Source organism: Durio zibethinus, chromosome 11 (assembly GCF_047325235.1).
Source record: "Durio zibethinus cultivar Kanyao isolate XHJ-2024 chromosome 11, ASM4732523v1, whole genome shotgun sequence".
Classification (NCBI taxonomy): Eukaryota; Viridiplantae; Streptophyta; class Magnoliopsida; order Malvales; family Malvaceae; genus Durio; species Durio zibethinus.
This window is the reverse complement of record NC_143172.1, coordinates 25,625,858-25,650,462: the sequence shown is the minus strand read 5'-3', so window position 1 is coordinate 25,650,462 and position 24,605 is coordinate 25,625,858. Positions and strand designations below refer to the sequence as shown.

The 24,605-nt window shown below is 31.9% G+C and overlaps 3 protein-coding genes and 1 pseudogene across 7 annotated transcripts; 1 reads left to right on the top strand and 3 right to left on the bottom strand.

Moving 5' to 3' along the window:
* Positions 1-3,270: 3,270 nt before the first annotated feature.
* LOC111291288 (putative phospholipid-transporting ATPase 9) lies at positions 3,271-11,584 on the top strand. 5 transcript variants are annotated; one of them, XM_022882943.2, is made up of 15 exons: positions 3,271-3,304; positions 3,746-3,822; positions 4,104-4,201; positions 4,312-4,444; positions 4,537-4,690; positions 5,425-6,776; positions 6,950-7,060; positions 7,494-7,770; positions 7,987-8,075; positions 8,164-8,272; positions 9,031-9,240; positions 9,608-9,733; positions 9,835-9,933; positions 10,333-10,524; positions 10,698-11,584. In XM_022882943.2, the coding sequence occupies exons 4-15, from the start codon at positions 4,425-4,427 to the stop codon at positions 11,325-11,327; spliced, it is 3,369 nt and encodes a 1,122-aa protein (XP_022738678.2). In that variant the 5' UTR covers positions 3,271-3,304; positions 3,746-3,822; positions 4,104-4,201; positions 4,312-4,424; the 3' UTR covers positions 11,328-11,584. The 5 variants fall into 5 exon arrangements, with proteins under 5 accessions (XP_022738678.2, XP_089624594.1, XP_089624595.1 ...); XM_089768468.1 differs by having other exon boundaries at positions 3,271-3,390; XM_089768469.1 differs by lacking the exons at positions 3,271-3,304; positions 3,746-3,822 and adding an exon at positions 3,832-3,972.
* An 802-nt stretch (positions 11,585-12,386) lies between these two features.
* On the bottom strand, positions 12,387-13,024 carry LOC111291293 (putative calcium-binding protein CML15 pseudogene; annotated as a pseudogene).
* Positions 13,025-15,795: 2,771 nt separating this feature from the next.
* Positions 15,796-16,441, bottom strand: LOC111290315 (uncharacterized). Its single transcript, XM_022881613.2, has one exon. The coding sequence runs from the start codon at positions 16,367-16,369 to the stop codon at positions 16,001-16,003; it is 369 nt and encodes a 122-aa protein (XP_022737348.2). The 5' UTR covers positions 16,370-16,441; the 3' UTR covers positions 15,796-16,000.
* A 5,017-nt stretch (positions 16,442-21,458) lies between these two features.
* LOC111290311 (ethylene-responsive transcription factor ERF088-like) lies at positions 21,459-22,732 on the bottom strand. The gene has a single exon (XM_022881610.2). It carries the CDS (start codon positions 22,462-22,464, stop codon positions 21,766-21,768), a length of 699 nt encoding a protein of 232 aa, XP_022737345.2. The 5' UTR covers positions 22,465-22,732; the 3' UTR covers positions 21,459-21,765.
* Between the last annotated feature and the right edge of the window lie 1,873 nt (positions 22,733-24,605).

Genomic DNA, 24,605 nt, shown 5'->3' with positions numbered 1-24,605 from the left:
TGGACACAGAAAGTTCACTCAAATGGCGCTCTTCTTTTTTCTTTTGGAAGGACTAAAGTCAATCAAATTCTCACTCCCCTTTGGCCATCTTCAAAATTTATCAACAAAAATTCATATATTTCTAAAATATGACCAAACAAAAAATTTTATGAGGCTAACTATTGGTCTATATAAATTGTTGAATGACCGATGTGGTACATAATTTGATAATTTTTTCCTTTTCATTTAAGAATATTTGTGGGTTTAAATCAAGCTGACCCCTTCAATCCCATGTGCTTTGATGTACCTCGCTTGCTCATTCAATTAGACCCTTCCCTCCGGCCTTGAATTAAACGAATTTAATTGAACGATTTCATCTGACCCATAAATATTCCTACTTCATTTCGAACTGTAGTCTCAGTCCTCGTATTCCTCTTGTGCGGGAGAGTCATCAAGTGGATAGGCAAGTGTCACGTGATTATCATGATCTTTCAAAGAACTCTTTATAAAATTTTAATTAATCCTAGGAGATATTATACCTAACTTTTTCTTCTCCCGTGAGTTTATCATTTTCCTTTTCAATTTTCTTTAACTTTGCCTCGTCGCTTATGTGCTTCAACTCATCCGAATTAGGTCTTTTGGCTCAGCGATTTGGAAGCATTTTCATAATTGAATGTAGTGGGAAGGAAACAGCAAAAAACTAGATTGGGAGAATTCTTTCTAATTAAGGAATTGACTTGCCTTTAAGTTTTTTTTTTTTTATTCTTTAATTTCTCAGTCAAAGTCATAATATGTGCTAATGATGATCTACATTAAATCTTAATAATTATCATTATGATTTTCACTTTTTTTTTCTCTTTCTTTTTATCCTTAATTTTTTAGGATTTCCTTTTCCTTTTTTGGATGAGCAAGTCAATTTTTTTTTTCTTTTCATGAACTGTTAAGAGACTTACTGAAAGCTGAGAAGAAAAATGTGTTCACAGACAAAAAAAAAAAAATATTGGATATTGTATTTTAAAATATATTTTGATGCTCAAATTAATAAAATATTTATTAAAAAAAGTAAAAAGACAATAGTTAAAGCAAAATAAAAAAAAAATTAAATGGTAAATTTATTATTTATTTAATCTAATTTTTTTTTATATATTTCATAAATAATGATGTGATTAAATAAATTATCATACGCAAATTTTGTTAATGCGATAATCAAAATTATTACGAAAGCAATTATTTTAGGTATACATGAAATTTGAAACAAATCTATAAAAGGATCATAACAAAATCTTTTTTGATTTAGATGTTGAAAAAATTTCGATGTACCAAAATTTTTTTTTGAGAGAATACAACTCTCATAGTCAAAATGAGAGGCAAAATGGCGATGCAAGCTAATTTTTATGGGTTTATGTTTCCTCTCCTCCATTTGAGAATGACCTAATCAAAGCAGCCAAAGTCAAAAAAGACATTGAAGAATTCAATGTATTAGCTGTTGTGTTTTAATGAATTGATGAATATCAAATTGGTGTTTTGAGTTTGACAGATAACTCATTATGACACTTTCATTTTTGCCAGACAGCCGTGACGAAAGCTTACATGGCAGACAGAAAAAAAAAAAAAAAAAAGAGAAAATGAGTATGATAGGAAAAATATTTTATTAATATTATATTTGATAATTTATATATTTATATAATATAAAATATTAAAATTTATATATTTATATCATATTTTATATATAAATTATATGTTATAATTTATATAGATATAAAACATAAAATATATATTTTTTATTTTATTAAATTTATATATAATTATTATTAAAATTTTAAATTATATCATTTTTATATCATATTTATATTTTAAATTATCAAATTTAATTAATATCTATGGGATCACATGATCGTTCTAGAATTTAGATCATCATTTCAAATAAAAAGTAATTACTTATACTTCCATTTCGCTTCTCAATTTTAAGTATTTCACAAATTATAAAAGGGTCAAGCAATTTTCATAAATAGTATGAAAGTTATAAATAGAGAAGGTATTTTGATCTATATTTGATAGGTTTTGATCCAATTTGATATTTTAAAATTATTTTTTTAAATTAAATATCGAATCAAATCGAGTTAGATGATAAAAAAAAATCGAAATTAAATTTTAGATAAATCTGATTAGATATATATAAAAAATTTATTTTTTTAATTAATTAAATATATTTATATTTATAAATAATATTACATATTTTAAAAAATAATATTTCATTAATTTTAAATTTGATACGATTTTATATAATATCAGATCTGATTATATTTAAATATAAAAAAATATAAAATCAAATTAAATCAAATTAAAATATTATATATATATAATCGGATCGAATTTAAAGCGATAAATCCGTCCAAACCCAAACTATTACCATATATGGTTATAAATAACAAATTCATAAACGTTTGTTTGTTTATTCAAACACTTTTAATTTTACAGGATTTATTACTCAAATAATTTAAGTTTAAATTCAAAAACAATAGTTCAAATTTAAGCTTAAATTACTAAAGTAAATTCGAATCTAAATAATAAATTAAATAGCTTGATTTTGTTTACATACTAAATAAGAACCATAAAACCCTAAAATGGGTTTCTAATCAGCTGGCGTAAAAATGGTTCAATCTGGCTGCGCCTACCCATTTTCTCATCCTTGTCCATCACTAAAGGATAAAACTTTGAATTATTTAGCAAAATCTCAACCGTTGAAACAAAATTCTGATAATTGTCCAATCTTTTATTTTAATAAATAATACTTTTATTAGTTAGATAAGAAAAGAACATGAAAAGTCTATAGAAATTAGCTTTAAATGATTAAAAGTTTAGAATTGAATATAAAATATTTATATTTGAATCTTTATTAATTTTTTTATAAATTAAAAAATTTTAAAAATATTCATAAATTTTACTTTTAATTTAACGATTTATCAGTACCTTAAAAATAAAATAATTTTGACTTTTATGACCAAATAAAAGAAAAAAAGAGCTTGATCCTTCACTTTTATTACCAAATATAAAAAGGAAAGAGCTTGCAAAGACCCTTTTTTTTTTTTTTTTCTGTTATTTCAGATAATAAAAAAAATAGAGCCTGTGATTGGTGAATGGTCTTGGTTGACCATTCCTACACGCCGTCTCATCCAATTTTCAACATTGTACGTACCTAAACTCTCTTTCTCTCTCTGTCTCTCCACATGAACTGAGGACAGAGAAAAAAGTTGTCATTTTTTTATATCTGTCTTGTTTTCTTTTGTCTGCAAAGGAAAGGAAGATCCCAGAAAATATCAACTAAGTATGCTCTGTCAGCTTAAACCACTTTGCTTATAACAAATTCCATTCCTTGTATTGTTTTAAAAAGCTTCTTCTTTTCTTTTTGAGGTATCTCTTACAGCTTTTTTCATTGACTTTCTAGACGACTTGGTCACTACTACTCCTTCATAGTAACTGTTTGCTATAATTAAAATTTTTTTTCAGTATTTGGCTACAACTTTTAGCAGTTTTACACTTTTGGGTATCTTTAAAAACTTTTTCCAACACTTGAATTAAAGCTATTTTGTTTCCACTTTTATCTGATTTGGTTCTGTCGAGGGGGTTGGTCTTATTGTCTTATTTTATTTTATTTTATTATTTTTTATTGTGCTTTAAATGAATTGTAACAAAGTAGTTGAGTTTGAACTAAATGTGCTTAGATGGGTAAAACTAACTGCACGTCTCTTTGGTTTGTTTCTTCTAGCTGAAGGTCAAAGTTGAGACATGGCAGCCTGGTCCACAAGTTCTACCAAAAATTAGAATAAGAAAAGAAGAAACAATGTATGTTTCAGAAACACAACTTGCTTCCTCTATCTTTGTTTTGTCCCTTCATGGAACCTTCATTTATGAAATAGGATTTTTTTTTCTTTGGTTTTTATGGTTGTTAATTATTCTAGATAGAGCTTCAATACATATTGAATTCTAATAGGGGTTTGTTTTACTTTTGTTTTTCCTGGTGTTTGCTACCTTGAAATTTTCCCTTTTCTTTTTCTTTCTTTGCCTGTTCATAAATAGAACTCTGGCTTAAAGATCTGGTTTGATTGATTCCTGGTTTTGTGCAGCTTTCTGGGATCTTAGTTGCAGTTGATTTGGAGAATCTTGTTTATAACATAATTGGTTGTTGAAACTTGAAAGCATCTTCTGAAGACTGCAGTTCGTTGTCAGTATCTGCAGCTCCTGACAAAAAAAAAAGTTTCTTGCATTTAGTGGTGTCTATGTCTTTGAACCACTTAGGATTAGATTAAATTTGAATAGAATGGCTGGTGGCAGGAGAAGGAAGCAGCATTTTAGCAGAATACATGCCTTCTCATGTGGGAAAGCATCTTTTAAAGGGGAGCACTCATTGATTGGAGGGCCTGGTTTCTCAAGAGTAGTGTATTGCAATGACCCTGAACGCCTTGAGGCAGGTCTCCTCAACTATGGTGGTAATTATGTTAGAAGTACAAAGTATACACTTACAACATTCTTCCCAAAATCCTTGTTTGAACAATTCAGGAGGGTTGCCAATTTTTATTTTCTCGTCTGTGCAATACTGTCTTTTACGCCACTCTCTCCTTACTCAGCTGTCAGTAATGTTCTTCCCTTAGTTGTTGTAATTGGAGCTACTATGGGAAAGGAGGCTGTCGAAGATTGGAGGCGAAAAAAGCAGGTAATTAACATTAACAAAATTGATGCTGGCTTGGAGTCAAACTATAATTTAGGACTATTCTACTTCTGATTTATGATGTGATACATGAATATTCAGCTCTGAACAGTTCTCAAACTAAAATTCGTTATATAATCATAATTTGCAATGATTTTTCTATGAATTATGGAGGATGTATGGGAGATTTCTGAATTTTCAGGTATGCATATATAAGTTAGGATTGAGGAAAATACCATCACAAAGTTTGTTTGTTTAGGAAGGAATTTCTGAGAAACCATACCTGTTAGGTGCTACTACTTGACAGATTTCAAGGGAGGTTGTGTATGGTGGATATCTTCTGGGAGAGACAGATATAAAGAGGAAGGTAATTGGAAAGAGGTTGGAAGGTCTGACTGTTTAAATGCAGAAGCTCTATCCCTGTGATGGGTTAGTTTTGACAAGTTAGTTTATGTGCTCTTTGTTCTTAGTTAAATCAAATATGCTGCATCTTGTAAAATTATTTAATTCCAATCAATGGATGCTTTGCATAAAAAATGGTGGTGTGTAGTCCCTACTTAAAATGTGTTTAGAAATGCTACACGTGTATAAAGTTTTGCTTCCTTAGTATGGTTGATGCTATTCCTTTAAGCTTCACATGCCTCTTTCTTGACCGCCATTCTTCTGTTTATTTCTTTTTGATCTTGTTTTGTTAGTTTATGTTTCTTGGGTTTGTAAAATAGTTGTTGATTATATTGCAGGACATTGAGGTGAATAACAGGAAAGTTAAAGTGCATCAAGGTGATGGTGTTTTTGAACATACTAAATGGAGGGATTTGAAAGTTGGAGATATAGTCAAGGTGGAGAAGGATGAATTCTTTCCCGCTGATCTCATTTTGCTTTCATCAAGTTATGAGGAAGCTATTTGCTATGTTGAAACAATGAACCTTGATGGCGAAACCAATTTGAAACTAAAACAAGCATTGGAAGCAACTTCAAGTTTGCATGAGGATTCAAGCTTTCAAGATTTCAAGGCTGTCATCAGATGTGAAGATCCAAATGCAAATCTGTACTCTTTCATTGGCAATTTGGAACTTGGTGAAGAACAATCTCCTCTATCTCCTCAGCAGCTTCTACTTAGAGACACCAAATTACGGAACACCGATTATATTTTTGGTGCAGTTATCTTCACAGGCCACGATACAAAGTCTATTCAAAATTCAACAGAACCTCCTTCAAAGAGAAGCAAGATTGAGAAGAGGATGGATAAGATTGTGTACTTTCTGTTTGCTGTCCTGGTTGTGCTGTCTATTATTGGGTCAATTTTCTTTGGTATAGCAACTAGGGAGGACCTGGAAAATGGAAGAATGACAAGATGGTACCTTAGACCAGATGAGACTACAATTTATTATAACCCAAAAAAAGCAACAGTTGCAGCAATTTTGCAATTTTTGACAGCTCTCATGCTGTATTCATATTTGATTCCGATTTCATTATATGTATCCATTGAAATTGTCAAAGTTCTCCAGAGCATTTTCATCAACCAAGATCTGCACATGTACTATGAAGAAGCAGACAAGCCAGCACGAGCTCGAACCTCAAATCTAAATGAAGAACTTGGCCAGGTTGATACTATACTTTCTGATAAAACAGGAACTTTGACTTGCAACTCTATGGAATTCATCAAATGTTCCATAGCTGGAACATCTTATGGTCATGGAATTACTGAAGTTGAAAGAGCTCTCGCATGGAGAAAGGGCTCACCTTTGGCTCAAGAGGTGACAGAGGTAGAGGGCCAAGTAGAGGAGTTTAAAGAAGAAAAGCCATCCATCAAAGGGTTTAATTTTGTGGATGAAAGAATCATGAATGGTAATTGGCTAAATGAACCTCGTGCAGATGTAATCCAGAAGTTCTTACGACTATTGGCTATCTGTCATACTGCAATACCTGAAGTGGAGGAAGAAACTGGTAGAATTTCATATGAAGCCGAATCACCGGATGAGGCAGCATTTGTAGTTGCAGCTAGAGAACTGGGATTTGAGTTTTATGAAAGGACACAAACAAGCATTTCATTTTACGAGTTAGATCCAGTCTCCAGAAAGAAAGTTGAAAGGTCAAAATCTACAATCCTTGATGGTTAATAAAATATTTCCAAGGCCATCCACCACAGTCATCTTTAACTGTGGGCAGAATACATAGGATTTACCCATTAATTTTAGGTTTTAGTAGCTAACGATATTTCATATATGTATTCAACATGATGGAACAATTTTTTCTCTTTTGCAGATCTTATAAACTATTGAACATCTTGGAGTTTAGTAGCTCAAGAAAGCGGATGTCTGTGATTGTGAGGAATGAGGAGGGAAAGCTGCTGCTACTTTGTAAAGGCGCTGACAGGTTTGTGATCTGAAATAGTAGTCTAAAGCACATAATATTAGTTGGAGTAAGTTTAATGATAATAATGAACATAGCAAAATAGTGACGTGTGACGCATTACATTGGTGACAAACTGACAATACAAGGTAGTGGTCAATGAAATGGCTCCTGCAATAGCTTTTACGGTCTCTTTCTATCTTGTTTTTATTCCCTTTTAGATGAGTGGGGAATGGGGTGGGAAGAGTTGACTTCTAGCACCAAAAAACGAACAACTAGAGACCCCATTCTATCTCTGTGTAAGGATGCATATCTTGTCATAACTAAGGGAAGTGCAATTGTATAGCTCTTGACTGGCTAGATTATGTTGTGGCTAGATTATGTTGCTTAGTTGTTCTTTCCATTACACAAGTACTTGACAACAGATTAAGTACATTTTCTTTCTTTGAATAAGCAGTGTCATGTTTGAACGGCTTGCAAAGAATGGGCAAGAATTTGCAGAGCAAACCAAGGAGCATATTGATGAATATGCTGATGCTGGTTTGAGGACTTTGGTACTTGCATACCGTGAAATAGATGAGGATGAATATGTTGAGTTTAATGAGCAATTCACAGAAGCCAAGAACCTAGTGAGTGCAGATCGGGAAGAAATGATTGAGGAAGTGGCAGAAAAGATTGAGAAGGATTTGATTCTTCTTGGTGCTACAGCTGTTGAAGACAAACTTCAAAACGGGGTGAGTTTAAAGGCACTTAATGAAAGCATTATTATCACAACAGAAAAATAACCTTCATCTTTTGATATGAACCTAGAGATAATTATTATTACAAACTAAGGCAACAAATATGACTTGTTCATTTTTCATGTCATGCTCAAATACTGGATAATTTAATTTCTTTTAAGATCAATTCTAAGGTTTTTTATTGAGCATTTCGCCTTATGTGCTGGATAGGTTCCTGAATGCATTGACAAACTTGCACAAGCCGGGATCAAAATATGGGTTTTGACAGGAGATAAGATGGAGACGGCAATAAATATTGGGTATAATGATTATTGCAAGTAGTTACCATAAAATCTAATGTGAACTTTGATATGCTGATTTTTTTAGCTTTTATGTTGAACTTTGCAGCTTTGCCTGTAGTTTGCTTAGACAAGGAATGAAACAAATAGTAATAAATTCAGAGACTCCAGAAAACAAGGCATTGGAGAAAGCAGGGGATAAAACTGCTGCTGCAGTGGTAAACTTTAATTTCCATGGATACCCTTATTTTCTCTTTCTTTTTATCTGTATTTAAGGTGATTGAGAATTACAGCATTTGATACATTGCCCTCTTTAACCATGCATGTCACCCCAAAATGTTCATTTATCCTTCCAAATATTTTGGGAACATGAACTAACCATTACAACCAAATTTTCCCAACTTGTGGATGGATGGGACAACTCATTTCTCTTCATCCATAACAACCTTTACAAAAACATTATGGACCTTTTTATGTGTTAGTTTATTTTTTGCCTTTTATCTCATTGGATGCTTTCTATGAAACTTCCTGAAAAATCTCAGCTTTAACCTTTTGATAAAGCTGCGTAGTTGACAGTGGCATCCTGCTTATTAACCCAAGCTTTACTTGAGGTTTTTCTGTGTCAATTCACTTTTATTTAGAAATCATGCTCTCACATATATATGTACTGCCCGCACTGGCTCAAGTTATTTACACTGAAAGAAATCATTCCCATGCTATTTGCCATATCTGTTTAAACATGACATTAGCTAGAGGAGATAGGAAATCTGTGACTGCGAGTGCCATAAATCAAAATAACTTGTGAAAGATTTTGCTGCCTTGAAATACTTCGTTTGCCCAACAGTGCAAAAATAGAATTTCATAGTTACATATCTTGACAACTTCTAGTGAACCAGTATAAGATGGTTTCCTAGCCAAATCTAACCTAACATTTGAGTGTGCTTGTAAGCTTGACGAGATCCTTTTGGTTTTCTAGGCATTTAAGGCAAGCGTTCTCCGGCAGATAGCTGAAGGGAAGCAGTGGCTCACTTCATCAAATGAAAACTCTGAGGCATTGGCTTTAATCTTTGATGGGAAGTCACTAACTTATGCTCTGGACGATGATGTCAAAGACCTTTTCCTAGAACTTGCCATTGGGTGTGCATCTGTTATTTGCTGCCGTTCATCTCCTAAACAGAAGGCACTCGTAAGTTATATTATCCTTCAATGGTGGATAAAAAATATATATTTTTTACAGAACTTTTATTTGATTTTGTTCCCATGGTGAGCACAAAAATGGTGTGTATTATAAGTCCTGCTAGGTCACACTATAAACATATACTGACAGAACAAAGTGCTGACCAAAGATTTCAAGAACTGCTAACCTGTTGTAATAATATTTCTGGAATCTTTGAAACTTAAATCAGTTAAAATGAATGAAGAAAAATTTTCTATATCAATTTGACTAACAAGAACTTGTTTTTGTAATTTAAGAAGAAAAGCATCCAAACTTTTGCTTGCTTCTAGCAATTCCAAGGAGAATTCAAACTAATTAACTGAAAAAAAAATTGCAGGTTACAAGACTGGTTAAAACTAAAACCGGTAGTACAACTCTAGCAATTGGAGATGGAGCAAATGATGTTGGTATGCTTCAAGAAGCAGATATTGGAGTTGGTATCAGCGGTGTAGAAGGAATGCAGGTAAATGCTAAATAGATTGCTCCATGTATAAAAATGGTACATTGGTTTGTTTCACATGATGCTCCCTTCCTTTTTTTAATACTCACTTCTCAAATTTTCAGGCTGTCATGTCAAGTGACATTGCAATTGCCCAGTTCCGCTTTTTGGAGCGCTTGCTTCTTGTGCACGGACATTGGTGTTACAGAAGGATCTCGTCAATGGTAATATAAGTTACTCTTAGATGTTAAACTTGAATTGTTAATCAAAACCTGAAACTTAGATGAAAATGTTTTTACCACAAAGCCAAATTTGGAATTTGATATCAGCACAATGTCAGAAGATTGTTTGAGATAAATCAGCAACAACATTTTAAGATGAATAGGGATTTGACCAATATGATTCTTGTGGACCTGTGCTGTGAAAGTAGTAAATGCCTTGAAATTGAAACTAAGTCCGATTTTGGCTTTTAATCTATGTTAGAAAATTCAACTTTTTCTTAATCCTTTTGTTTAGCCATGGCAATCAAGTGTCAGAAACCTGACTAATGCTCTTTTTCAAACTTGCCAACACTATCATCCAATATCAACCAGTTAAATTGAAATAATCAAACTGTTTTGCAGATATGCTATTTCTTTTACAAGAATATTGCGTTTGGTTTCACTATTTTCTTCTTTGAGATATATGCATCATTCTCGGGGCAAGCTGTATACAATGATTGGTTTCTGACTCTCTATAACATCTTCTTCACATCGCTTCCTGTGATTGCTCTGGGAGTTTTTGACCAAGACGTCTCTGCCCGTTTGTGTCTCAAGGTATCCCTCATACAAGATTTTCTTTTGGCCTCAAAGTGCTAGATTCTTGAATGGCATTATTAAAGCTTTGTTGATAATAGTAGAAAACCGACATGTTTTTAAAATTCTTTACCTAAGTGAAAATGCAACTGTGATGATGATATCTCATTTTTCTTTTCTACTTAATGTTGCAGTTTCCTCTATTATATCAAGAAGGCATACAGAATGTTCTCTTTAGCTGGCTTAGAATCCTTGCCTGGGCATTTAATGGAGTGCTAAGTGCTACCTTAATCTTCTTCTTCTGCATCACAGCAATGCAGCATCAAGCCTTTCGCAAAGGTGGGGAAGTTGTTGGTTTGGAAATCCTTGGCGCTACCATGTATACGTGTGTGGTGTGGGTAGTTAACTGCCAAATGGCACTTTCCATCACTTATTTTACATATATACAACATCTCTTCATTTGGGGCGGCATACTACTCTGGTATATATTCCTTATGGCTTATGGAGCAATGGACCCAAACATATCGACTACTGCCTACCAGGTCTTTATTGAAGCCTGTGCACCAGCTGGATCGTATTGGCTTCTTACGCTCCTTGTGCTCATAACCTCACTTCTCCCATATTTCGCTTACTCAGCCATCCAAATTCGGTTTTTCCCCTCTTATCATCAGATGATACAGTGGATTAGATCTGATGGGCAAGCTGATGACCCTGAGTACTGTCATATGGTGCGACAGAGATCGCTTCGTCCCACAACAGTAGGTTATACTGCACGTTTTGAAGAAAAATCAAAAAGCTCCAAAGAAAGAGCTGGGGTTCATTGATGATCATCCTTTTCACTAGTTTTCAGTGGAAAGATTGTTGTATATTACTTGTGCTGCTAGGTTTCTATTAAGTGTAGATATTTGACATCAACATAGGTTCTTTCTTGACAAGAAAGCTGTGTCCGTAAGATGTTCCTATCAACTTAGTTGATGCAGCCTTTTATCCAACATTTCGGCTGTGTTTTGATTTCTGAGGCCATATCATATTTTGCAGCTAAAGATGCAAGGTTATAGAAATAAAAGTTCATTCATCGGTCTCCTGTGTGATTCTCAAAAACTTATTTCAACACCATTAATTGTTATCACTTCTATATCCATTCCCCAGACAGAAGTAACACCATTAGGCTTTGGATTTCTTCATGATTTCTGCAAGGTGATAAGAAGAAAAAGCCAAAACGGGACAGGCTAAAGTGTTTCGGTCTTTTAAAGGTCAGAGCATGAGTTAGACAGCTTCATTGCCAATCTTAGCTTCAAATTTAACTTTCAGGTTTAGGTACTGCCGTAATATCTTGCCATTAATCTGTCCCCAAGCTGATCAAAAACCGTATCCGGAAGCTTTACTTGACATATTTCAATCCATGGCCATGAGGCTAAAACAGATCCAAGATTTCCTGGATGACTGCCAACTAATCTGGACGGCCTTGGAAGAATGTAAGGTTCTCTTTTGGCCAATTATATCACTGTTACTATAAAAACCAGGAATCAATAATGAAGAGAAGAATCAGGTGTTTTGTTTCAGGAGAGCTGAGGATTTCTTGTACATTTGAAAGAAAAACATACTTGCCTTTGAAAACCAATCAAGTTTTCTGCATTCGAAATCCAAAGCATATAATTAAATAAACTTAATCTGGAAGTATAGAAAGTCCTAAAATATCAACAGTTGAATGCAATATCAGCCAGATTAGATAGATCCAACAGAAAACCCACCAATGGAATCAATATATAGACAATGGCTGATAGCAGTTTCTTCTTCCAATATGTAGATAAAAGAACTTGAAGACAAAGTTAGATACAGAATGACAATATTTCAGAGTCTTTTTGAGAATTCACCATCAGTAAATCATCCCCAGATAATGTTTAAATAAAAAAGAAGAGAGTGAATAAATAATGACCTAACATAAACTCAAATATTGGTTATGATGACAAACTAATGCCTAGAAATTCCAGGGCTGACTTTGCCATTACAGAAGAAAACTCATTGAAGCTAATGACACCATCCCCATCGGCATCAGCCTCTTTGATCATCTCAGTTAGCTCTCTATACGTCAATGGATGTCCCATTTTGGCCATGCAGCCAGCTAGCTCCGCCGCAGTGATGTAGCCATTGCCATCACGATCAAACAAATGAAAAACCTCCATGAGTTGCTCTTGGTTTACCAATATCTCTTCATTCATGTGAGGCAATAAGGCATTGACTAGTTCATCAAACTCCACCGCACCATTGCCATTAGAGTCCATATTGGCTAACAGGACATGGATTTGATCACCGGATGGCTTGAGTCCTAACGATCTTAGCAGTGCCGCGAGCTCTAGAATCGTCAGGCTGCCATCCGAATCCATGTCAAACCTTGCAAAAATATCCTTCAATTGATTCAGTTGATCAACTCGTAATGCCACCATTTTCAATATAATGTTCCTAGCACATTAACCGTATACCACAAAACTAAACAAAAAATACTAAATATATATATATATATATATATATATTCGTAACAAGACAATTAATGTTAATGTCTTAATGATGGAACATTGATCATGACAATGTTGGTGTCGGCCCCCGGCAGCAACGGAGGAGGAAGAATGGATAGGCAACACAGGAGGAAACTATGAAAGAAATGTTCTGGGTTTTAGTGATTTTGGCAGAGGATGATGTAAATTTCTTTGGTTTGTTAGGGGTGTGAGGTTTAAATTTGAGTTTTGGGGTGGCATTAAAAATAGAAACCGTGTCTTGGATGGATTTATTTTATCTCTTTTGCTACATACATGGAAGGTTGAGATTCTTTAGGATCCTTCCATGGGAGTTTTTTTTTTTTTTTTTAAATTTTTTGGAGGGATTTTTGGATTATATATAGGATATTATTAAGTTATTCCAACAAAAAATTGATAATATCTTTCACTAAAACAAGAAAAAAAGGTTTCAAAAAAATAGAAAAAAGGGAGATTTTATGATAAAATAAATTGGAAATTATTATAAAATTTAAATTGTTTTTATCTTTTTAAAGCTTAGATTCAACTTTCATTTTCAATAATCTCTTTTAATAAATAATCTATAATTTAATATAAAATTTTAAGCATAAAATAAGGTAATTTGACCAACCTAAACTTTTTATGAAAAAAAAATATATAACACTAATGCAATGAAAGTCAAGCTTGCTTGAATACATATCATTGCTATTTGCTATGCATGTGCTGTTCTAGTCAGAAAGACATGCTACTTCTATAAACTACAACTCAAAAGGGTTGGATTTGTTTTAAGGCATCAATTAATAAATAAATGTAGGTCCCTACCTACAGGAAGAGCAATATACAATGTTTTTGTAAGCTTATAAAACATTTTGTTCTTCATAATTATGGGCCAAATTTTTTAACTAAGAACATTTATAAGTATATATATATATATATATATATATATATATATATATAAAAGCTAAACGGCTAAAATTGTTTCTTAATTATAATATAATAATTGTTTAAATTTTTAATATTATATTACAATTAATCAAATTTTAAATTTTTTATTTTGATTCAATTAAATTTTTAAATAAGTGAAATCCAATAATGTGATAAAATTCAATTAATTAATATTAAATTATAGTCAATTAAAATTGCAAATGGATCTTTAAAAAAAATAAAGAAATTTTTTTTAATTTATATATATTAATTACATAATGTGGTAAATTTTAATTTATTTAATAATAATAACAACAACAACAATAATAAATTAAATTTTTTTTCATAAAATTTTGATGTTGGTTATATGAAAGTGAAAAGAAATATTAAATTAGGTTATAATTTTAAATATTTTTATTTCATTCATTTATATTAAAAATAATTTTTTATCTATTTTTTAAAATTTTATATTATTTTTTATTATTTTCATCTATATGTTTTGTGATATATTTATAAAAATTTTGATTTTTCTTAAATTTAAAATTTTATTTTTTAATTAATGTATAGATAAATTTACGTTTTATATGTCAAAACTATTTCAAACGATATTTTCTCATATTTTTTTAATCAAATTATTTAATTTTTTTCAAATTTTTTTATTTTTTTTTATCTTTTCTAATTTATCACATATTTATTTAAATATTTTCATCTCAATTATATTAATTTTCTTTTCACATTGTGTCTTTAACGTTTCAAGTATTAGTTTCATATGACAATACAAATAGTTGTTTAATTGACAACAATTATTTAAGTTAATAATGTTATATGAATTCTATTTAATTGACAAAAGCATTAACAATATTAATTTTTATTTAAATAAAAATTTAAATAGATAAAAATAAATATTAAAAAATTTATTAATTGAAATAAAAAGATTTTTTTTTTCATTTAGTCAAATTTATTAATTTATAAGACATGACATGAAGGGGAAAAAGTCGTAGCCAATTTGTCAAAAATAATGCAGAGAGATCGACAGGGGATAGCGACTGTGCTTACAATTTAAGCCACCGACGCTGAGCAAATCTATCCTCTTGTCTTAATTTCAAATTAAATATCCTCCCAGGTCCAAACTATTTGGCTGTCACCCACCTTGCATCCTATTGAAAGCTTTGCCGGGTGACATAAACAAAAGCTCCCGATGATAAGTTGTTAAATCCTCTATTTCCTTCGTATCGCAATTCAATGTTTTTATTCAAGAAAAAAACGTTTTATAATTTTTAAAATCATTATAAATAATTTAATTGTGTAAATGGTTTTATTATTATGATGATTTAATCAATTCATTTCTTAAATATTTATTTTTATCTAATTAAATTTTTAAATATTTATTTTTATTCAAAAAGTAATGTAATAACTTTGGATGATCTACAATCACGTCACATAATATCATTAAATTCGCACCAAATACATCTATATAGTCATCATGAATGAAATTGTTACTATAATTTTTAAAATAATCATCTTATTCTAAATACCATTTAAATGCATAAAAATTTGAAAAATCTTTTTTTTCTCTTGTTGATAAGAGATTAAAAAGGCAAATTGACCTCAAGAAAAAAAAAAATTCAATCATGTTTTATTTAAATGCAGCTGTAACTAATCCTTAGAGCAGATCAGATTGTTTTCAATTGAATGATGAAAAGTTATTAAAGCCACTGTATATATGGGTCTGCATTTATCACATACTAAAATCTTATAACCATCCTAGCTTCTGTAAATTCATGTTGTGCTTAAGGTACTGATATACATATATATATATATATATATATATATATATATATAAGCATCAAACGCGAAGTTTCTTCTCATGGCAATCTGTCTCAACGGCAGAGATGGTGTTATAACCAAAAAGAAAACGAAAAAAAAGAAGGAAAGAAATTGAAAGAAGTCATGTGCATATATGCATGCACTACAGTGATTAAGGCAAATGAAACTAAACCCCAGCAATTAAACGAAATTTGATGGCATTGTTATCTTGTGTACTAAGCTAGTTATAGGTAATTTCAAACTTGAGGTGGATGGGCATTGTTATTTTTATCGTCACCAATAGACATGACCTTGGCTCCAACCTCCATCTCACCAGCCATGCAATGTCGACACTTTCGTTTCAACCATCCCAAGCACCCTCCATGCTTGATAGTATCCAATGGTGTCACCGGCACGGCCGTCCGACGTCGGATACAAATCCTTCCCACAACGCAAGAAACTATTGCAAGAACCGTGAGAACTGAGATAACCGCAAAGAATGGGCCTATAGACCCTGACGACGAAGACGAACTGCTTGCTGCTGTTGCTGCTGCTGCTTGGCTGCTCCCTATATCTCCTTGCTGCTGCCCCTGCACTTGGGGTAATGTTGAATTAGCAGGTTCCATATTAATTCTTTGTAAGTGAATACGATTAATACAAGGTCATTTATACAAGTATATCAGATCTATTACTTCATCTTTGTGAAGAGAATATTCAGAAGATAAGCAATGCTTTAATTTTAAAGGCTTTAGCCGGCCATAAAGAGTGAAAGAGTGGAAGCCGACATGGAAAGGGCTAAAGACTAATGGGTGAGCAGAGTTTCTTTTTATACTAATTCTTTTTATACTAAAATAAAAATAAAAAAATTGTTCTTTTTTTTTTTTTTTTTCCTTATGTTGGCTTTGCCTCGTCAGAAAGGTCTGAACCAAGTTAAAGAAGCTCCACGTACTGGCCAGCGCAAAAAAAAAAAAAAAGTTATATATATATATATATAAATAATAATATAATTAAAGTAATATTTGAAATCCCATTAATTTTTTATATTTTGTTTACAAGTCTCTTCTCAAAGATGCTTTTGCTATTTTATTTTTTTATCTTTTTAATAAAAATGAAAAATAAAAATTAAAAAATAAATATAAAAAAGTAAAAAAAAATAAAAGCAACAATCAAACAAACCTGCAATTAAAAAAATTATTATAACCTTTTGACTTGCTCACTCTTAATAACCTCATTAATAAAAAAAAGTAAAAAGCCAATTTTTTTTTAGGTAAATTTTGTTACTTTCTAGGTATATAAAGGGGTTTAGGTAATGACTTGTTAATTAATTGTGATTAAAATATTATTAAATTATTTTTTTTGGTAAAATATTATCTTAAAAACTGTCCGTAGCATATTTAAAAAAAATGGGATACGTCTAAGTGTATATATTAGTTCATTTATCATATTGATTCATCCATCAGTTCGATTAATATAAGATTTCTCTTTTACTATTTATTTATTCTTTTAAATACTTATTTCTTGATATTTTTATTTTTTTTCATAATATGTTCATTAAATTAGGCTTAGGTTATTGAACAAGAACTTGCTATATGTTTTTAATATTTTTATTTTATTTTATTTATCTATAATTTGAAAAAATATATTTTATATAAACATATAAATGATTAAAATATATTTTTATGTATAAATGATACATCAAAACAAATCAACTAGTGATATATATCAATATTAAAACAAAAATATTTGTTCATCGATACTATTTTAGTGTTAGTAAGTATTTTTTAATATTTATAATAATGTTTTATTATTATTATTTTATTTCACGTTTCCATTTTTCCGGAAGATTACAATGGCATTCATCCATTTTCCTCTGCGCCGTATGCCAGGACAAATGAAAGGAACCAAACACGTGTACAGCATTGAATCGTTACGAGAAAGAAGGAAAAAAAATTGCAAAAAGCGGAAAGTGCGAAAAAAGTGCAAAACTTTTTTTAATAAAAGAAGAGCAAACCACAACAAGACACGTCGTTATCCGTATTTCTTATCATTGCTTTTTAGCGATCCTTCCCTTCCCTACTCTCATTGGTCCACAGTACTACAATTATTAACTTCATTACCAACAGGGTTAAAACCGTAAATCCACGAAAAATCTCCCATTTTTAGCTAAAAAATAATAAATATAATAAAAAAGAGTTCCCCAAAGAAAAGAAAGTCACTGTTCGTCTGTGAGTGTGACTTTGAGAAAAAAAGAAAGGGAGGGTTCAGAGAAGCCTACGGCAATGGCGACACCGCCTATAGATTTGCTTTTTCCTGGTTCATCTCTCTCTTTTTTTTTAATTTTATTTTTTTTGTAGATTTTTATTTATACAATACATTGGAATATTTTTGTTTTCGTTGAATTTGTTCAGATCTGTTGGATTTGAACCTTTTTTTTTCTGTTGATTCTTAAAATTTTATTGTTATTATCGGAAATAAGGAAAGGGGGTAAAGACACTGGAGGCAGCGGTTCATCGATCTCTTCCTGGGAATTTTGTTGTGAGAATAACACAAATACATGAATCGATCGATAAACCTCTGCATCCAGCGCCTTAACTCTCTCTTTAATTTAATTTTTTGTAAAGTAAAAAAAATATTAATTTTTTTTTTTAGTTTTATGCTAGTTATTGATAATTTCTCCGCTTGTTGGTTGCTGAGAATCTTGATATAAGTAGAAAGAAATCCTATCTCCGTCATTTTTATTTTTTCTATTATTTTGTATAAATTACGTTAAAATGTCTAAATAAATTTTCTTTTTCTTTTTTGTTTTTTTTAAGACGTCACTAATCACTAACAATTAATGGCGTCATGTTTGGTGGCTGCATTGAAGCAGAAGTGGCTTCCTTATCGTTTCCCTCTCGTGGACCCAACCTGGTTACTGATTATTTGTCCAATAAAAATTACAAATATTTAGTCATTGTTTTTTGTTTTTTTGTTAAATTATTTTTCTTATTTAATTTGTCAAAGCTCTTTTATGATTTTTTTTTTATAAAATTTTTACTAATTACGCTTGATGTTTTTATTTTTTTGGTTTTTGGTTTTTTGGGCTCCTTGATAAATGAATTAATTGCCAAATTGGTGTGAGATTGAAATCCATTTAATTTCCCTGTGAAGTGGTACTTTATTTCTAAAAATTTTTTTCTTGATTGTGTTTAATTTTAACATTGACTGGGCATGTTCCTACATCTGAATATTATTGACCTGTTTTTTCATTTGTTTTATTCCCTTTAATGCAATTCTTTTGGATTTTCAGTGATTGCCTCATATGGGAATTAAGGAATAATGTTCTTTTGCATTTTCAGTGATTATGGTTTTTCATATGTGCTAAATCTAGAGTCAAAACTGTTCATGGGTGCTTGTTTTCTCTTGAAATTTTAATGTTTTCTAGTCTTTATTTTAATCTAGAGTCAACATTTGAAACACTTTAGCGGAATTACCTATTGTCTTGTTTCTGCTTGAATTTGTGTCAGTAATCCATTGAAGCATGTTATTTATTGTTAAGGCTCTTAAGTAAGCTGTTTTGCCATTTATTGTTTATAGGATTGAATAAGACTGGAAAGCATGCTGCATTGCTTTGTTTGATTGTTCATTTTAGTTGCATTCATCATGGTTCTTTGGATTAGCAAGGCTTAAATTATGAATTGGTGTGGGCAATTATGGAAGTTCATAATATTGTACAGATTCTGATTATGATTGAAGTTTCTATGACATGAGATTCTGCCACTGGCTCCAACACCCGGAAGGCTCCCCTGTAGTTCCTTCTAGGTTCCTGATAGTTGAAGATTCACCATTTTAAGCCCAAGAACATGGAAGTGATAACATACCCCTTCTGTAAATGTATGTTTTGCTGTTGTGGGACTTTACAGGGTAGTAATAGGAATTAATTTGCAGCCATTTGTGTGTCATTTTCCCTGTTCTGGTGGTCAAAACGCAAAAGTTTCTTTCTTTGTATAAAAAGCTAACTTTAAAATGAAGTTTCCAAGTGGGGGGGGGGGGGGGACATCTTCAGCATTGCTGCATGAAAGTGGGGGAAAATTACAGTTACAGGTTCCAAGTTGTGAAAGAATCTGCCATTTTCATTTGAACATATGGAATCTGTATCAGATCCCATCTATCAAACCCATAATAGAAATCAAACCAAGTTAAAGTCTTTCCTTAAGTCTTCTGGTGACTAGTGGTATCAAGTACCACCCAAAAAGGTTGGTTATGGGAGCATAAATATGAGCTCCAAAAGAAAAGGAAAGAATCCAGGGAAACATAATCAAGCTGAGGATATTCTATTATTCTATTGTTTGTTTGTATCTTATTCTTTGTTGTTAGGTTGAAAATTGTTGCACCCTTTGTACTTGATGTTTTCCTGTCATTCCAATGGGAAAGAAAATAAATTCTCTTTTCATTGTTAGTCACTGAATTTTCTTTGAGCTGTCTATAGCTTGTGATTGATTCCTTTGTTTTATTCATTTCTTAATCCCCCTTTTTTTCTTTGGTCTAGTTGTGGGGGGAAGGCAACGACTTTTTCCCGAGTGCCATTTGTCTAAGCTTGAGTTGGGGCTGTGTTGCCTGGCTTGAATCTTTTCCGAATGCTATTTGTTTAGGCTTGACTTTAGGACTTTGTTGCTACCCAGCCTTGGATTTTTGCAATTCATGATTAAGACCATTGGGCCACAGTAGCCATTGGTTAGTAGGTGTCGCTTTCTCTTGTTAGTTTGGGTTTTTAAGTTTTAACACCTAAGGCCTAAGATCGTATCGTCAAATGGCTATCCGTTGTTACCGCACCTTCTTATCACTTAAGAATTTTATTTTGGTCAGCCACCAATTATCGGTTCTTAAAACTGGTCAAATTTGAGTAAATATATGATCTTAGCAAGGAAATTTATACAAAAAGTAAAATATTTGAGTAACTGAGAAACTTTAAAGTGAGGTCATGTTGTGATAAGGGATGGTTAATGTTGAAATTTAGATTTTAAAGTTATTAAATATTATTTTTTTAATAATATTTGAATTAACGTCATCTTTTTAATGAATCAACTGGGTTTGTTTCAAGTTTCAAGTGTATTTTACTAACAATTATTGGTTACAACAAATTGGATTTGAGGCTGATTGAGAACTGATCGTTTAATCCAAACCAAGGGTTATAGAAACCTGGTATCGTGGTTTTAAGGAAAAAATGTACAAAAGTGGTATCAGTGGATCAAAATTCAACTGACAGTGATCGTGGCGATAACGCAATTTCAAATGGATTAAGGGTGACAGGAAGCTGGCTAATTGCGGCTACAAATGTCGTGATTTGGTTAGGTACCTGCAAAGGAAAACGACTGCCTTGTCATGATTTTTGTTGAAATTAAGGAAACCTAAAATATTATGAAATGTTGAAATGGAGAGCATACCAAAGTTATTTGCTATGATGTTAATTCAGCAACTAGTATCATGTGGAACAACTGGGTGGCTTTTCCAATCTGCAGCCATTTGAATTCCACCATTGGTAATTCTTGAAAGTAGCTTTAAGCGTGCGCGCACGCGTGCGCATATATATATTTATTTATTTATTTATGTATACTTGGAATATAAGAATTTCATTGCCAGAAAGGGCCAACTCCATTTTATGTGATTATGTGCTAAATCATTGAGATATTGAAGAAAACATCTGATGAGGTGGTGGAGCGTAGAGCTGCGAATTAAAGAATGAAATGGGGCAAGTCACAAATTTACATATGCAAAAGTACTCTTGTTTTTGCACAATAAAACCAATCCTCAATTCATCATTTGCATGAAATTAAGAAACAATACTGATTCATGTAGTTACATATTCTGAAGTCATCTTCATAGATTTATTTTCCTCTTCTCCTCATTTGATCCCTACAACTACTAATCAAACATTGAATGCTAAACAGCATAAATTTACAAATGACAGTCTTCTTTCAAACAAGCTATTTTTCAACTGATTTGCATGAAAACAAGGGAAAAAAAAAACCCGTGATTCAAGTTATTAGGCATCTTGACAAGTTTTATCCCCTGCTCCTCCTTGATCTAAAGAAGCACAAAAGGAAGGAGCTACAACAACAGAAGAATAAACCTTAGAACTGCCTAGTGAGAGATGGCAAAGCTTGTTATCACTACCCTCATCACAATGATCTGAAGTTGAAGAACAAAATATAGTTTCTTCAACAAGCGTATCAAAATCCACAGGGTCGACTTTGTTTCCTATATTTTGATTTATCCAAGGAACTCCATTAATGGTTGTTGATCTTGCATGGTTCTTCATGATTGTTAGCTGAAGAAGTTGATAAAGCCTTGGATTCTTTCCAAGTAGATTGCAGTTTTCTTCATAGGTATTGGTTACCCCATGATGCTGGAAGTTAGTCTTTGCATTCCTTCCTCGCAAAAGCCTGGCTGCGATATCATAAGCCAAGGCAGCCTCTTCTGCTCTATCAAAAGTCCCTAGCCATAGCCTCAGCTTCTGCGAAGAGTCCTTGATCTCAGCTACCCATCTACCCGACGGCCTTTGTCTCACCCCAAGATATCTTCCACCATTGTTGTTGTTTCCTCTTTTTGTCAGCTTCTTGCTTCTTTTCTCACTATCTTCATAAAAGTTTTCTTTTCCAATTGGTATTGAGTTGTGGTTTTTAAAAGGGCTTTGATCAGATTGAGATGGCTTAGTTCTTGAGCTATCCATGTTGCCGTCCATGACAGGAGGAGAAAGAGTTCTGGCTTAGCAAAAATGAGGAGGAACTGCTATACGATGTTATGGTATAATGGAGACTAGATTAAGAATGATTTTGGAATAATGGCATGTTGATTGTCTGCTTCAAAGTTTGGTTTTTATGAATAAAAAAACACTGTAAATAATGAGCAAAAGTATAAGTGAAAACACCAGATTCCTACCATCATTATTTGAATTAGGTTAGCAAATGACAGATAGAAAATTTGTTGATAAAATTAAGTATACATATATAATTTTGACTGCTGCTTGGAGTGACATGAATGAATGGTATATCATGCATCATCAGCTTTTTGGTTTGTTCGCATCCTTCTGGACTTATATATTAGAAAGAAACAACTTTAGCAGATCAATACAATTGGACAAAGATACCCTGAAAAAGAAAATTGGGAAAACCAAAAACTGAATAAGTGCCCTTGTTTTTATGTGTGAAGTATTAGATCCCCTTATGAAAAATTTTAATGAATCATAAGGGGCAATGACAAATTTTGATACAGTAAAGCTAGGGTAGCTACATATATGTAGTATTGTACTGCACCTGTCTTAATTCAAGAATTATGTCTTCCTTCATAAACTCTTTGGAACTTTGTGGGTCTGTTCATGTCTTTTAAATGGAAGATTGTTGATCCATTAGCATGAAGGAAAGGATTCAGTTCAGGGTTGTCTTGAACAGACTGACAGATTCCTCGAATGAAGCATGTATTTCAAGTTTGAGGAAATTAGGGCAGTTTTGGCTAATTGGTTCTTTGTTAATCACATGAAATTTATCTTAATGAATTTCTATGAAACCTACCCTACAAAGTTGTGTTGTCTACTAATACTGTTCTCACTTCCAATTGAATTTATGAATGAAATCAAAAGGATTAACGGAGTTCGAATCCATTGAGGCTGTATGAAGATAATTTTATATGAATTCACTAAGTCGGAGCTAAAAAATTAAACCTACTTGAATTATTTTGAAAAAAAAAAAAAAAACTAGGCAAAATCTAAGCTGGAAAAAAAAAAAAAAAGAAATCAAAAGGGTTATAACAGTAATTTTTTGAGCTATTATGACAAGGATGTAATGTCTTCTTCTCTCAATGATAATATATTAATGATATTATTAGCAACTTGATTGATGGCCGAATAAGGTGAGAATTTGATGTGGAACACTACAACTCAAGTAAAAGCCAATGAACTGACATAAGCAATGTTTTATTGCTATATAATACAGAATTTAAAACCAGATATTACCCAAATTAATACCCTTACTAGCATACATCCAACAACCTACAAACAAAACTCACACCTCAAAACTGCCAAAACCAAACCACATCACCCCTTTGCTTTCTCAAACTAAAAACTAATGTTTGGTATTTTGTCTGATAATGAGTTGTCATCTTGTCTGTGCTTTTAGTCTTTATGAACATGGCATAATCTTTTCTTACCTCATTTTTGCTTTTCAAAAATGTTCTTGTGGACTGCAAATCCTCAGATGAACTTTTTAGCTTTCTTGTTGGATTCCTTGTGAACTTATTCATACCCTTTTTTTTATTTTATTTTCACCTTTCACTCCTTTTAATTTCTCTGCATAACTGTCTCTTTTTTTTTTTTTTTTTTTCATTCACTGCCATTTTCAGATATAGATGATATATATAAAAAGGGTCATTTAGTTTTTCTGTTGTTGGATTCCTTGGCCTTTAGGGCAGACCCTTTATCTTAAATGCTCTATGCATCTGCTGTCTTCAAATGTTGTGAGAAGTCAGTCCTTCATTCATTAAAGATTTTAATAAAGTGAATGGCATTTGCTTTGTCCCTTTAACTGGCAGTGGCAAATTTGTTATCTATAATGGTGAAAAGCATCTAGCTGAAAAATTAATGACCTGCTTTAAAGTTAATACATTTATATATATATAAAAAAAAAAGCTATAAAATGGAAATTGTGCTATTTTAAGTGATAAATGTGAACGTATACTTTTTATTTATTTATTTTTCTGAGAATTTCTTCCCCTGCTTTTTCGCCATTTATCCATATCTTTTGGAGAACAAGAGGATAAGTTGAAACCATGGTATAGATAATCATGAATTCAAGATTTAGTTTAGTTTATTCATGGTATTTTTTTAGAGTT